General features: G+C 35.6%; 1 protein-coding gene across 6 annotated transcripts in view; it reads left to right on the top strand.

Moving 5' to 3' along the window:
* TDRD3 (tudor domain containing 3) overlaps positions 1-14,242 on the top strand; it is a 216,896-nt gene that overhangs the window by 186,335 nt on the left and 16,319 nt on the right. Inside the window, exon 13 of one of the 6 annotated variants that reach the window (XM_044926878.2) lies at positions 859-1,170. The exons of the other annotated variants lie outside the window; for them this stretch is intronic. Within the exon in view, the coding sequence (XP_044782813.1) occupies positions 859-936 (78 nt within the window). The 3' untranslated portion in view covers positions 937-1,170. Of the gene's footprint in view, positions 1-858; positions 1,171-14,242 lie in introns of those variants that run through there. 6 annotated transcript variants of the gene reach the window in all.

Raw genomic sequence — 14,242 nt, forward strand, 5'->3', positions numbered from 1 at the left:
GTGGTCTGGAACCAAACCTGCAGTACCTCAGAGGTCTGCCAGTACTTAGTTGCCATTCTTCATTTTGGAAATATGTAATAATGATACTCGGACTCTTGGTCTCTCTTTTAGTTTCTGATACATTATTAAAATATTAAGTGTAAAACAAAATTTTTATATTGGAGATTTTTTATTAACTTACAATTCCAAATATGTATTAATCTATTTCAAAAAGCTTTTTGAGCACTTATTATATGACTTTATCTCTCCACCCCGAACAGTGCCCAGCACAGCACATTTCCTTAGAATGATAAGGTGTTAAACAATGGGAATGCATAGATGAGCAGTCTGCAGTAAGAGAGTCAGACTAGCAAAGGAGCCCGGCAAGTAAAGCACAATCAGTTCACTGTAAACAGAACAGAAATAAATGGAAAGTACTTAACTCAGTCAGAAACTGACTCATAGAAGAGGCCAGGCCTTCCCCAACTGTCGTATTATAAAACAGCAGTGAACCATCACACAGACCCTCTGTCCGCTTTGCCCTGGTTTATTTTCTGTATATCCTGCCCCTGCCTCCAACTCCTAAGTGAAATCTGTATGAGAACAGGGATTTTGTCTCAGCTAGTACTTCAGCATTCCAAACAGTCCCTGAAACATAAGGCTTTCAATAAATGCTTGTTAAATCTGAATGAATGAAGTTTAATGTAAAAGTTGAAAGTTTTGAAGGACTTAACTTGGGGGAAGAAATGGAATCAAGTGTGAGAGAGCAGCAAAGAGTGTAGGAGAACATGGGCGGGTGGGGTATTTTGGCAGCAGTGTAGGCTGGGTGTAGCAAGTGTCAGTAGATAAGGCTGAGTACAGAGGCGGGTAGGGTTGAAGGATGAAGAGTCAGGTGGGTTACGTAAGTATCTGGAATGTTATATCTCAGAAGAGGAACCAGTGAAGAAGTTTAGGTAGAGAAGTGTCATGATGTGATTTTACTTTAAGAGATTATGTCCTGTGGTGTAGAAAATGGACTTGAGTGAAAGCAGAGAGCATGGAAGCTTGTTATTGCAATAATTAAGGCAAGAGATGAGGACTTTGGCGTCATCAGAGTCTAGGCAAAAGTAAAGAGTATGGGTGAGATTGCCTAAAGAAAGCATGTAAAAAGAGAAAAGGCAAGGACAGGGGTCAGCTTCGGGGGAATCTCGCAGGTGAGGGGTGGGAGGGACATTGAGAAGCAGTGGTAGCTTGGGAGGACGGGGGCTGGGCGGTGAGGAAGGGGTCCTAATCCACAGTATAGAACACTAGGGAGGCCGAGGGTGTGGGATTGGAAAGTGGTGTTGGATCTGGCAGTCAGCAGGTACCGATGACTGTTGAAATGCACTTTCAGTGGAATGCTAGATGTGCCAGGCAATTTGTGGTTTTTTGAGAGTAAGTGGGAAATAAGAAAATGAGGTATAAGCTTCTTAAAAGAGCTTGGTTATAAAGAGGATAGAAGATGAGAAGAAGTAGTAAAGGAACTTACAGTAAAAATCCAAAGATGTTTATATGAAAGGCAAAGTGAAGAAAAAAAGAAGGAAAATTTGTAAAATAGGGGTAAGGATTTAAAAAAGTCCAGGCTGTGATGAGAAGGTGGGATATGACCACTTGAGGTTACTTTGGATATGTTGAGGAGTACTAAAGAGAGGAGAGGGAAGTAGTAAATGTAAGTGTGGATGATGTTATGAGCTAGGTTTCCAGGAAGGAAAGTGAATAATTCTTCACTAATACACTCTTCTCTCTCAAGTAAAAGCAGGTCATCTATTCAAAATAAGAAGGTCAGAATAGAAGAAGTTTGAAGAAAGATGTAAATATATATATTTTTAAAATTTTTATTTTGACTATAGTTGCTTTACAGTGTTGTGTTAGTTTCTGCTGCTGCTGCTGCTGCTAAGTTGCTTCAGTAGTGTCCGACTCTGTGCGACCCCATAGACGGAAGCCCACCAGGCTCCCTGTCCCTGGGATTCTCCAGGCAAGAACACTGGAGTGGGTTGCCATTTCCTTCTCCAGTGTTAGTTTCTACTGTACAGCAAATTGAATCAGCTATACATATGTGTATATATCTCCTCTTTTTGGATTTCCTTTTCGTAAGTCACCACAGAACATCGAATTCCCTGTACTATATAGTATGTTCTCATTAGTTATCTATTTTATAGATAGTATCAATAGTGTACAGGCTTCCCTGATGGCTCAGTGGTTAAGAATCTGCCTGCCAGTGCAAGAAATGAGGAACTGATCCCTGGGTCAGGAAGATCCCTTGGAAAAGGAAATGGCAACCCACTTCAGTATTCTTGCCTGTGAAATCCCATGGACAGAAGAGCCTGGTTGGCTATAGTCCATGGGGTCACAAAAGAAACTAAACAACGATAACATATATATATATATGTATCAATTCCAATCTCCCAATTCCTCTTACACTCCCCTTCCCCCTTGGAATCCATGCAATTGTTCTCTATATCTGTGTGAAAGAGATACAAAGATTTAGACACCACCCAGGAGAGTGGGAGAAGAAGCTAACCAAGAATGTTTTTATTTTCACAGCAGGAGTTTTCTGTGATAGTTCATCCTTAATTTCTAGTCTTAGTAGCTGCAAGAAAACTTTGTTAAGTGGATGTACAAATGAGAAAAACTTTACATGTTTATTAAGCAGAAAGTAACAAGTTAACCAACCACTCAGCCGATTTTCAGTAGAGGTTCTCATTAGAGATCTGATATTTGAAATTCTGTACAGTCATTGTGATTATATTATTGCCCTAGGACCTCAGCAGAATTCAGCATTGGAAAGTGCCCCGAGAAGATGATTTTAAGCTCTTGCTAGTAACATTAATATAATCCTAGGAATGTTAACAAAGTTTCAGCTCTTCTTGACTTCATCTTCATGCCAGATAGTAATACATTAAATAGATAAGAATGTTAATTGGGTATTTGAGCATTCTAAGACACTGATTCTGTGTGTATTTGGGTGTGAACATGTGCAAGCATGTGAGAGAGATTGTTTTAAAAACCATGATAGTTACTAAAACATTCATTTAGAGTGGGTTATCTAAGTAAGGAGAGAAGAAAATAAGATAGAAAGTTTTAAAACTGCTGCTCAGTCTCTCAAACCTTAATCTATTGACTTTTCTATCTCTTAACAGACCTATTTACAGAGACCAGTTTTAAATAAGGAAAATATTTTCTAAATGCTCATCATAATTTTTGCATGACAAAGTGTTGTCTAGCTATGGAATTATAAAACAAAAGTCAAATATGAAACCAGTTAAGAACATATGCTGTTCACAATCAAAGTTAATTTCTAAGCTGCCATGGAATATTCTTGTTTTGCCATTGAAGTGAACAGCCCTTTTTCATTGCTTCTATACCAAAATATTGATAAAGGTTTCTGAAAAAAACAGCTTCAACTACTTATTTTCAACATTTCGTAAGAGAGCTTAGGGAAGTAATCTGTCTCTGTGTTTATGCCATGGAATGTGATGGCACTCATTAAACAGAAATGATTGCTATGAGATTTACCAAATTATGAAATTGATAAACATCCCTTATTTAAAATGTAATCATAAATTCTTAGGTAAATTTAGGACCTTGCCACTTATATATACAACACAAAATTATTTATATTCATCTAAGCCTCTGAGGAGAAATGTCTTGAAACATGTAATAGTTAATGTGAAGAATCTTGTATGGAGATATTTGTATTTGTGAATTTTACTGCATTATTATATTTTCCTTCTCATTAGTAATATTTTCAGGGGAGATTCCATGTCTCTAGATACCAGGGTGGGGAGGGGAACATTAAGTTGAACGAATTTTATAAAGATAATTACAGTGAGCCCTCTGTATCCACAGGTTTCACCAACCGTGAATCAAAAATATTTGAAGAAAATTACAGAAAGTTCCTAAAAGCAAAACTTAACTTTGCTGCATGCAGGCAACTATTCACATAGCATTTATATTGTAATAGATAGTATAAGTACTCTAGAGATGATTTAAAATCTACAGAAGGGTGTGGGTCAGTTTTATAAGGGGCTTAAGCACTCATAGATTTTTATATGGAGGAGCAATCCTGAATCAGTCCCCCATGGGTACTGAAGAACAGAGGTACTGTGTTTGGTAAGCTGGTAGGATTTGTCTCAGTAGAGAAGACCGCTGGGTTCATTTTTTTCTACCAAATGGAAAATGAACACGTTGCTAATTGATCAGAGTCTCAGCCTCACTTTTATATTACATTGGTATTAATGCCAGTAATTGTAAAATCACTTTGTAAATGTAAAGTGCCACATAAAGGCTTATTTAGGCTTATGTATTTTTCAGCGTCTATAACTCACTAGGATAATACAGTCAAATCTCTTGACGCAAACCAGTAAAAGAAAAGCTGTGTTGTATATGGCATTATAAAGACTAGAACTTTACACTTGTGAAGGAGTAATCAGAGCTAACGTTCAGTTCAGTTCAGTTGCTTAGTCATGTCCAACTCTTTGCAATCCCATGGATCCCAGGCTTCCCTGTCCATCACCAACTCCTGGAGCTTGTTCAGACTCATGTCCATCGAGTTGGTGATGCCATCCAACCATCTCATCCTCTGTCATCCCCTTCTCCTCCTGCCTTCAATTTTTCCTAGCTTCAGGGTCTTTTCTAATGAGTCAGTTCTTTGCAAAGTATTGGAGCTTTAGCTTCAGCATCAGTCTTTCAATGAATATTCAGGACTGATTTCCTTTAGGACTGTCCGGTTTGATCTCCTTGGAGTCCAAGGGACTCTCAAAAGTCTTCTTCAACACCACAGTTCAAAAACATCAATTCTTCAGCACTCAGCTTTCTTTATGGTCCAAATCTCACATTCATGCATGCCTACTGGAAAAACCACAGTTTTGACTATATGCACCTTTGTCAGCAAAGGAACGTCTCTGCTTTTTAATATGCTGTCTAGGTTGGTCATAGCTTTTCTTCCAAGGAGCAAACATCTTTTAATTCTGTGGCTGCAGTCACCATCTGCAGTGATTTTGGAGCCCAGAAAAATAAAGTCTGTCACTGTTTCCATTGTTTCCCCATCTATTTGCCATGAGGTGATGGGACTGGATGCCATGATCTTCGTTTTTTGAATGTTGAGTTTTAAGCCAGCTTTTTCACTCTCTTCTTTCACTTTCATCAAGAGACTCTTTAGTTCCTCTTGGCTTTCTGCCATAAGGGTGGTGTCATCTGCATGTCTCAGGTTATTGATATTTCTCCCTAACTTTATGGAGTTAACTTTAATGAACTAACTTTACTGAACACTTAGGTTGTACCCAGCATTATTCTAAGTGCTTTACTTAACACTAATTCATTTAAAGTATAGTAGCTGCTTATCCATAGTGTAGCCATTAGAAGGTAATTCATTCTCTCATTGAGTCATTTATAGTAGGTAGTGCTCAGAGTAGATAGCATTGTAGATAATTTATGTTTTACAGTAAGACCTATAGCACCTAAACAATGTACATTCATTTTGTTTTATTAATTTCATGATGTATTTAAAATGTAATTGAGACTTGATTTTGATCTATTTATATAAGCCTTTAAAAGTTTAACACAATCTCTCCTTTGTCCTGTGCATCCACTGGGATATGTGGAAAGAGCATGGATTTTTAGAGTACAGTATAACTTGGGCAAGATACATAATCTTTTGATTGTCATAAAGAACAGAGTAGCTGCTCAATAAACATTTTGTTTATTGATTGAATGATTGAAATGCCTGACATATAGGTTCTTAATTACTGTTGGTTCCATTTCTCTCGTTTTTCTTCAAGAATTTGGAACTAGCAGCCTCCCTTATTGTTCACATCCTCAAAGTGATGAATTACTGACTGCAGCAGCAATTACTCACTGATTGGAACTTCCATATCAGGAGTTGGATATCTGTCCCAAACTATTACTCTTGAAAGCAAACTCAGACTGCTTCCTTGTACCATCTTTTTCTTCAAATTAATTTTTTTCCTTTTATGTTTTCTGTTAAAATTTTCTGTTTGAATATTAGTAGTAAAATGAACTTTTGTCTTAAGAATCTTACAATATAGCCCTAACATAAAAATCCACACGCCTTTTAAAGTAAACTGGTTTTTCTTATAAAGTATAAGAACTGCAATCCTTTAAGCCGGTAGTGTTGACTGCAAAGTTATAAAAATTTCCATCATTTTCTTTCACACTTTTGCAATCCGGTGGTTTGTAACTGCCTTCATAAATTGGCGACTTCTGTCCCAGCTCAGACACAGAGCTTTTCAGCCTGTCCTGCCGTCAGTGTACTTGCCACTTGACATTGACAAGATTCTTATCAAAACTGGGGTTTTGCATAAATTAGTGTTTAACCCTGGACAGGTTTTTCCTCCTCATTTCGGTGCAGCTTTTAAGAGACCATCTTGCTCTTATCCATAGATGATGAAAGTGAAATTTGACTATTATATCATACATTTTGTAGGAGTACCATAAGCTTTTTACTAGTCTTACTGATTTTTCATTAAGCCTTAACTAGTAATCCTCAGTTTTACCAATTCTTGTACAATATATTAATAGATATCATCACTGATAACCCTACTATCCTTTCCTTCTCGTCCAGAGGATCTATTTTCCTTACTTTTTTACTTTAATAAGCAGCTTATGTTGTATATGGGGAAGAAAGTGAGAGAAAGGGGAAGGAGTTTCAAGTTGGCTAAAGGAGTAAACTTTAAATAATCTTATGAATTTAGAATTTTTTTTTAAATTATTTTAAATTTAGAATTTTTTGGTTGTTTTACCTTAATACTTTCCAGAAGGTACATACTAAGCTTTGTGGGTAATTTGTGTTTTACAGGAAGAACTGAAGTACCTAAGTGATACTGCATCAATTTTGTTTTATTTTATGATATATTTAAAATGTAAATATGATGGAAAGCACTTGATTTGATCTATTTGTATCAGCACTTGATTTTGATCTATTTCTTGGTATTTAAAATATGCAAAAAGATATTTTGACTCTGTAATGTGGAGACTTTATACCTTCCTAATTTGTTCTTACCATCATTGTTTCAGCCATGGTTGAATGGAGGAGAAACAACTTCATTCTTGAACTATAAGGATATTTGCATATTTGGTAGGAAAAAACATTTATTATGCTTTTAATTTGGGTCTGATAATGAGCAGATTACAAGAGTATATTATCAGTTCCCCTGGCCTCTGTTGAACATCTCAGATGTTTCAGGTGTGAAATTACATGTGACTAGAAACATGGCTTCTAAATTTCAATAAACCTAGAAATAGTATTATTATAGCAAAATAGGGCTTCCCTAGGGGCTCAGACGGTAAAGAATCCACCTGCAATGCAGGAGACTGGGGTTTGATCCCTGGGTCGGAAAGATCCCCTGGAGAAGGGAATGGCTACCCACTCCAGTATTCTTGCCTGGAGAATTCCATGGACAGAGGAGCCTAGTGGGTTACAATCATGGGGTCTCAAAGAGTCACACACGACTGAGCAACCAGCACTTTTCACTTTCATAATATGTTTAGTAGCCTTAATTAAATCAGGTGATATATACTGTCTAATTTTTATTTACCTAAGTTGATGGAAATGTTTGTCACCTTATTATTCTTGGAAAATATTTTTGTGATGCCTTTTTCTTTCTTCAGCAATCAAAATGATTGTTCATTCAAAATGATTGAGAAGAGAAGCTAAGCTTGGACAGAGAACGATTTCTTTTTTTAAAAAGCTGACTCTCTTTTACCTAACATTGTGAAATCTCAACATGAGGGGAAAAAGCTCACAAATTCAAGCACACTAAGAGTAATTTATACTTAGTTATAGCAAGGTTATTATGTTTTATCTTTACTAACTTAATGAAATAAATTAGAATGAATGATAAGAGAATGTGAAGATTGAAGTTCCTTCTATACGAAACCTGCATATAATTGGAAATATACACTAGGTACCATATATAAGCCTAGACTTTTGTTAGCTGATTTAATAACTACAGGAACCCTATGATATAATTATTAGTATTCCCATTTTACACACATGAAAAACTACAAATCCAAGTTCAGAGCTATTAAGAAACTTGCCTGAAATCTTTGGGCTGGTTGACTAATGTTTTACACTTTACCTGTAAAAGGAGATAAATTATACCAACCTACTTGAAGTTTTTTTTTTTTTTTTTAATTTTTTTAGTATTTAACTTTACAATATTGTATTGGTTTTGCCATACATTAACATGAATCTGCCACAGGTATACACGTGCTCCCCATCCTGAACCCTCCTCCCTCCTCCCTCCCTGTACCGTTCCTCTGAGTCGTCCCACTGCACCAGCCCCAAGCATCCAGTATCGTGCATCAAACCTGGACTGGCGGCTCGTTTCATATATGATATTATACATGTTTCAATGCCATTCTCCCAAATTATCCCACCCTCTCCCTCTCCCACAGAGTCCAAAAGACTGTTCTATACATCAGTGTCTCTTTTACTTGAAGGTTTTTGTATAATGTATATAAAAATTTATCATAGCAGTGTTTGTACTCAATATGTGATATACCATTTTGATAAAGTATCTTTCAGCCATTTAGTTCATTCAGTCTTAATTCTCACAAATTTAGAAAATTTTAAATTGTGAAGCAAAGATGTATATGTAAGATGTATCAGCTAGTATCTCTCAAGGGGCTAGAAAATATTTTACAAAGGGTATTAATAGAAAAAAACCCAACCTATTCCTTTAATCTAACAGTTCTGTTCCTAAAAGAGCTTAATCTTGTAATGTGACTCTTTTTTTAGCTTCTAAACTTCACTGGAATCTAGTTTCAGGATTAAAATGTATTTTAGCCACCCATGTACATTTTAGGTGGTAGTCCTCCAGTTTCCACTATGTAAAGGAAAAAAAAACCACTGACAAATTACCAAGGTAACTTTTCAGAGAAATGGATTCAATATTATATAGTTATTCAGAACACACCAATGATAATGCTGGGTCAAAGTAGTATTTTTCAGTAGTGCATAGACTTCAGTTGCAGTCAAATTTAAAGAAAATAATTCTCTTCAAATATATAACGAAATAGACCTGGGAATGGGTTGTAGACATTTTGCTTCATGACAAATACAGTATGAGCAAATAGTAATCAAGTAGCTGCAAAACACATTGAAGCAGGGTCTGATTGCACTAATGATTTTCTGGAGTTAGCTCCTCATGGGAAATAGTATTATGTTCCAAGCAGACATTACTTGCAATATTATTCTGAATACTAGGTTATATAGAATAGTAAATATTAAAATGTATAAAGTAAAAGATGATCAAGATGATGGGAGATTCAGGAAATAATGGTATTTGACAAATAATTCCAGGAAATTAGTCTTTATATTTTAGAAAATAGAAGACTAAAGAAAGGTATAGTACGTGTTTTAAAATAATTTCGAATCTTTCATGCAGCGAAGGAAATAGACTTAACTAGAAAGCCCAGGTAGTTTATACTTTCTAGAGAAGGAAACAGAGGCTGCCTGAGAACGCCTGAGCGTCCTTCTCCAGCTGTTTGAAGGAGACAGGACCATCACACCATCTGCATGTAATGTGAGGGGATGAGTTTTGTACCTCAAAGATGAGATCATTGACTCCTGGGGCACCTCACAATGCTAAAGCTATGGCTTTTATTAACTAGCCTGATAACTGGTAAGGACTCTTAAGCATCTGTTATCTTTATGTTCACCGAAGAAAAGTAATTTTAGTTCATTATGTAAATATTGTTAATATGGGTTGCTGAGTATATATGGGATTTAAATGTAAAAACGATGTTTGTTACTTTGTAATCTTACAGATGACTGCTGTAAGTTTCAAATTTTTATTCTTTTTCTGGTTATGTTCCTTAACTTTCACTGAGAGGGTGAAAACATTGGCAAATGATTTTATTTCTATACTGTTAGGTATTGCAACTTTTTTCTTACATGAAGCATGTCAAGTAATCTTCTTTTCCTATTCCAACACTCAATATTTTTTAATGGCAAGGATCTGGCCTGTATTTTATCAATTTGACATGGAGATTATTTTTTTTTCCTATTTCTGTTTCTTTAGTCTGTATTACAGGTCATTGAAGCATACCATAACTATTTGAAAGTAGTCAGTTACATAGTTATGGTATGCTATGTAAAGTCAGTTACATAAAATGTACTGGGCTGACTGCTGTGGAATAAAAAGGAGTCTGGCATTATGATGTGGTAATTATGGGCTTCTGTGGTGGTTCAGATGATAAAGAATATGCCTGCAATCCAGGAGACCCAGGTTCAATCCCTGGATTGGGATGATCTCCTGGAGAAGGGCATGGCAGTCCACTCCAGTATTTTTACCTGGCGAACTCCATGGACAGAGGACCCTGGTAGGCTACAGTCCATGGGGTCACAAAGAGTTGGACATGACTGAGCGACTGACACTTTCAATTAATTACTTTTAGAAAAAGAATTAGTTAATCCATTCTTAAAGTATGTTATATTAGCTACCAGTTTAAGATATAAAAATGATAAATTCTGAGGGACTGAAATGATTAACCATTCGTGATTAGTGCTCATAAGTTTTAACTATAAAATATTCTAAAACATATTTGCTCAATTAGCATATTTGGAACAGCACTTGCTTTTGCAAGAATAATTTATAGGCATTGTCTTGAAAACATATCACCAGGAATAGATAGCCATTTTTCATTATTAATCATCATTACTATACTTCTACTTTTTAAATAGTATTCTAACTGGTTTCTTTTTGTGGCATTTGATAAAATTTTAAGGATATGGTATTGATATTTAAGGCAGGATGTTCAAAGAAGTTAATCATGTTAGTTTATTTCTAGCTTTTTTTAAAGCACTCATATTTTATGTGATTAGTGTCTTTAACTTTTGATTGATCATTTTTAGCAATGTGTCTTTGCTAATTTCCTCCTTCTCTTTGTTCTATTTGCCCTTTTTATCTATAATTAAGAAAGAAAATGACCTCTTCCTAAAAGAAAAAACAGAGTTAACAATGGAATGATTTATACTGTGAAAACACTAGTTTTTGTGTATAGATATTTTGTAAATTTCTGAAGAAATGAAAGGTAGGCAGGTGACAGGAGTCTCCTTGCATTGGCTCTTTCATTTTCTACAATGGCTTCACTTTCCTTATCTGACCAAAGCAATTTTAGAAATACTGTTACAAAAAACTTTCTGACTTTTAGCAAAATCTGTGTCTTGATTGTTTAATTGAAGTGGGCATGTATATATAATTGTCAAAGAATTACTTAATTCCAAATAATAGATAACATAGATGGTTTACTTGCTAAACTCTTTATAGGTATTATATCATGTAATTCTTGTAAACTTGTGAGTTGATTATTGTTGTCTATATGAGAAAACTGAGATATAGAGAAGTAGAGTAATATATCTGGTAGAGTCTAAACTCAGATCTGAACTAATAGACTGAGGTCTTAAACACCAGTGCCATATTAAAGTATCTCTTAAGGAAATCTGGGTCGATTGGCATCTTTTGAAGCAGAAATATGCTTCCTACCCTGACTTCTGGACAAGTTTTTGGAGTCTATTTAACCTTTAACTTTAAAAGAGGAAATGAGTTGGAAAGAGGTACACATTTATACAAATCATATCTTCAGTCTTTGGATTTCACTATAGCATTTTAACAAAAATGCTGGCCATTAAGTGATGTTTATACTAGCCTCAGGGCTGAAGCCATCTATTTATTTTAAATTAATCTTAAGCTAGCTATTAGAAAAAAATAAGCAAAACTACACGAAGCAGTGTAAAACAAACACTGTGATGCCATGGCAAGAGCTTAGCAGCAGACAGCCCAGGGATCTTACTGAAGCACAGCCACTTACGTAACTTTGGGTAAGTTACTTCTAAGCCTTAGGTTTTTCATCTGTAGAGAGATTGTTGTTGTTCAGTTGCTAAATCGTGTCTGACTCTTTTTAACCCGCATGGACTGTACCATGCCAGGCTTCCATGTCCTTCACCATCTCCTGAAGTTTTCTCAAACTCATGTCCATTGAATTGTTGATGCCATCCAACCACCTCATCCTCTCTTGTCCCCTTCTCCTCTCGCCTTCAGTCTTTCCTAGCATCAGGGTCTTTTCCAATGAGTTAGCTCTTTGCATCAGGTGGCCAAAGTATTGGAGCCTCAGATGGGATTAAGTATTTCAAAGCATTGTTGCAAGGATTAAATGAGATAAAATGCCAGACATATAGTAGAACAATCATTCATTCCCCTTTTTCTGTTCCAAGTTTTAAATAATATTGGATGTATTTTTGAATAGAAGAACATCTATATTTCTGTATCAAACTTAAAATTTTCTAAGGGTAACATGTTTCCTCCTCTCTTAGTTTTAATATGGATGCAGCCTTTTGATATTGAGTTGCATTTTCTTGAGTGTGGAAGCAGCCAAAAATAGCTTGTCTACTTTGTATTAAAAGGTAGAAGATCTTAATGATGTTAGAAGAAAAACAATGGTGATTAGTATTACATTTGTTGCATGCATGTATGCACAATCATGTCCAACACTTTGTGACCCCATGGACTGTAGCCCGCCAAGCTCCTCTATCCATAGAATTCTCTAGGCAAAAATACTGGAGTGGGTTGCCATTTTCTCCTCCAGAGGATCTTTCTACTATCATTTGAACATCCAGTTTTCTTCCATGTTGAAATTTAAATGTCTTATTTAGGTAGTACTTTAATTGGCAGAATATAGAATAAAACCCTTGAGCTAAATAATCAGGTGATTTCCTAATATCTAATAGACTCATCAATAATTCTTATATAATTCTTTTTTTTTTTGCATTTTATTTATTTTTTTTAATTTTATTTTATTTTTAAACCTCAAACACTGTATTAGTTTTGCCAAACATCAAAACGAATCCGCCACAGGTATACATGTGCTCCCCATCCTGAACCCTCCTCCCTCCTCCCTCCCCACACCATCCCTCTGGGTCATCCCAGTGCACCAGCCCCAAGCATCCAGTATCGTGCATCAAACCTGGACTGGCAACTCGTTTCATACATGATATTACACGTTTCAATGCCATTCTCCCAAATCTTCCCACCCTCTCCCTCTCCAACAGAGTCCATAAGACTGTTCTATACATCAGTGTCTCTGATATAATTCTTATGTATCTTTAGCGAATATACCCTTTTCTAAAAAGAGAATGTCAGAACACAGTGAAAGTTATCCTGAAATTCTACATGATATAGATCTAAGACCAGTTGGTTAGTAACTAGACTTTGAATCAGATTTTGGTTTTTGTTTGAATGAGTGTGTTTTTTTTTCCTGCCATGAAATGTTTGGTTAAAATAAATTATTACTGGACATACTATATTAAAGAGGTAATCTTAGAACTGCTCTGAGGGAAAGAGAGATTTATGATTCTGCATTATACTTTATTCTAAAATGTTTTCTTATTTCATTCAAAGTTTCAAAAACAAATTAGTTTATTATAAAATTTGCTTATTTTGCTTTTATACAATGAAGACTGAGATTTTTTTTTTTTCCGTTTAGGTATAAAAGGTGAGTTTTTATTGTCAGATGAGAAATTTAATTCACGGAAGTTTAGATTTTCTCCGTGATAACATCCAAAGGACTCTGAAGTCAGTCGGAGACCGATGTTCCCCTTCCTTTTCTTTCACTAGCTCATTTTCTTATATTAATCAAGTCATTCAACCTAGTTGGTTCCTAGTATACTGCCGAAGGTGAAGTTGGATTTTTAGTTTCTGTGTTACAGAACTTGGAAGGACTAAAGAAGAGAAAGCCAGAGAGATACTTCTCACATACACGTTTTAAAAGACCTACTGTAACCTGATCCATCAATTTTTTTTGGAATTCATATGAAATTTCACTTGACAGTAGAGTGCCCTGTTTACCCCAGAAATGATGATGGTAAAAAATGGCAGTTTTTAAAATTTAAATCTGCTCAACTAGATTATCCCCAAATCCTCTTCCAGTTCTGACATTGGCTGTTTGTGTTTCTTGCCCTCATTGCCAGCATAGTCTGAAGGCCAGACAGGACTATAAATCAGAGGACCTACATTTTAACTCAGGTTATCATGCTAATTATTTGAGCAAATAATAGCTTCTTAGTTATTTGGACTAACTGTCCTTTACATAAACTATCTGTTTTGTAGTCTGTAGTTCCAGACTACTACAGACCCAGTTTATTTTGTGCTGGAGTTGTAAATATTGAATTGGAATATATTTTTTAAACAAGAATAATTGGTAAACTAAGGGTCATTGTTAATGA

The sequence above is a fragment of the Bubalus bubalis genome, chromosome 13, assembly GCF_019923935.1.
Source record: "Bubalus bubalis isolate 160015118507 breed Murrah chromosome 13, NDDB_SH_1, whole genome shotgun sequence".
NCBI lineage: Eukaryota > Metazoa > Chordata > Mammalia > Artiodactyla > Bovidae > Bubalus > Bubalus bubalis.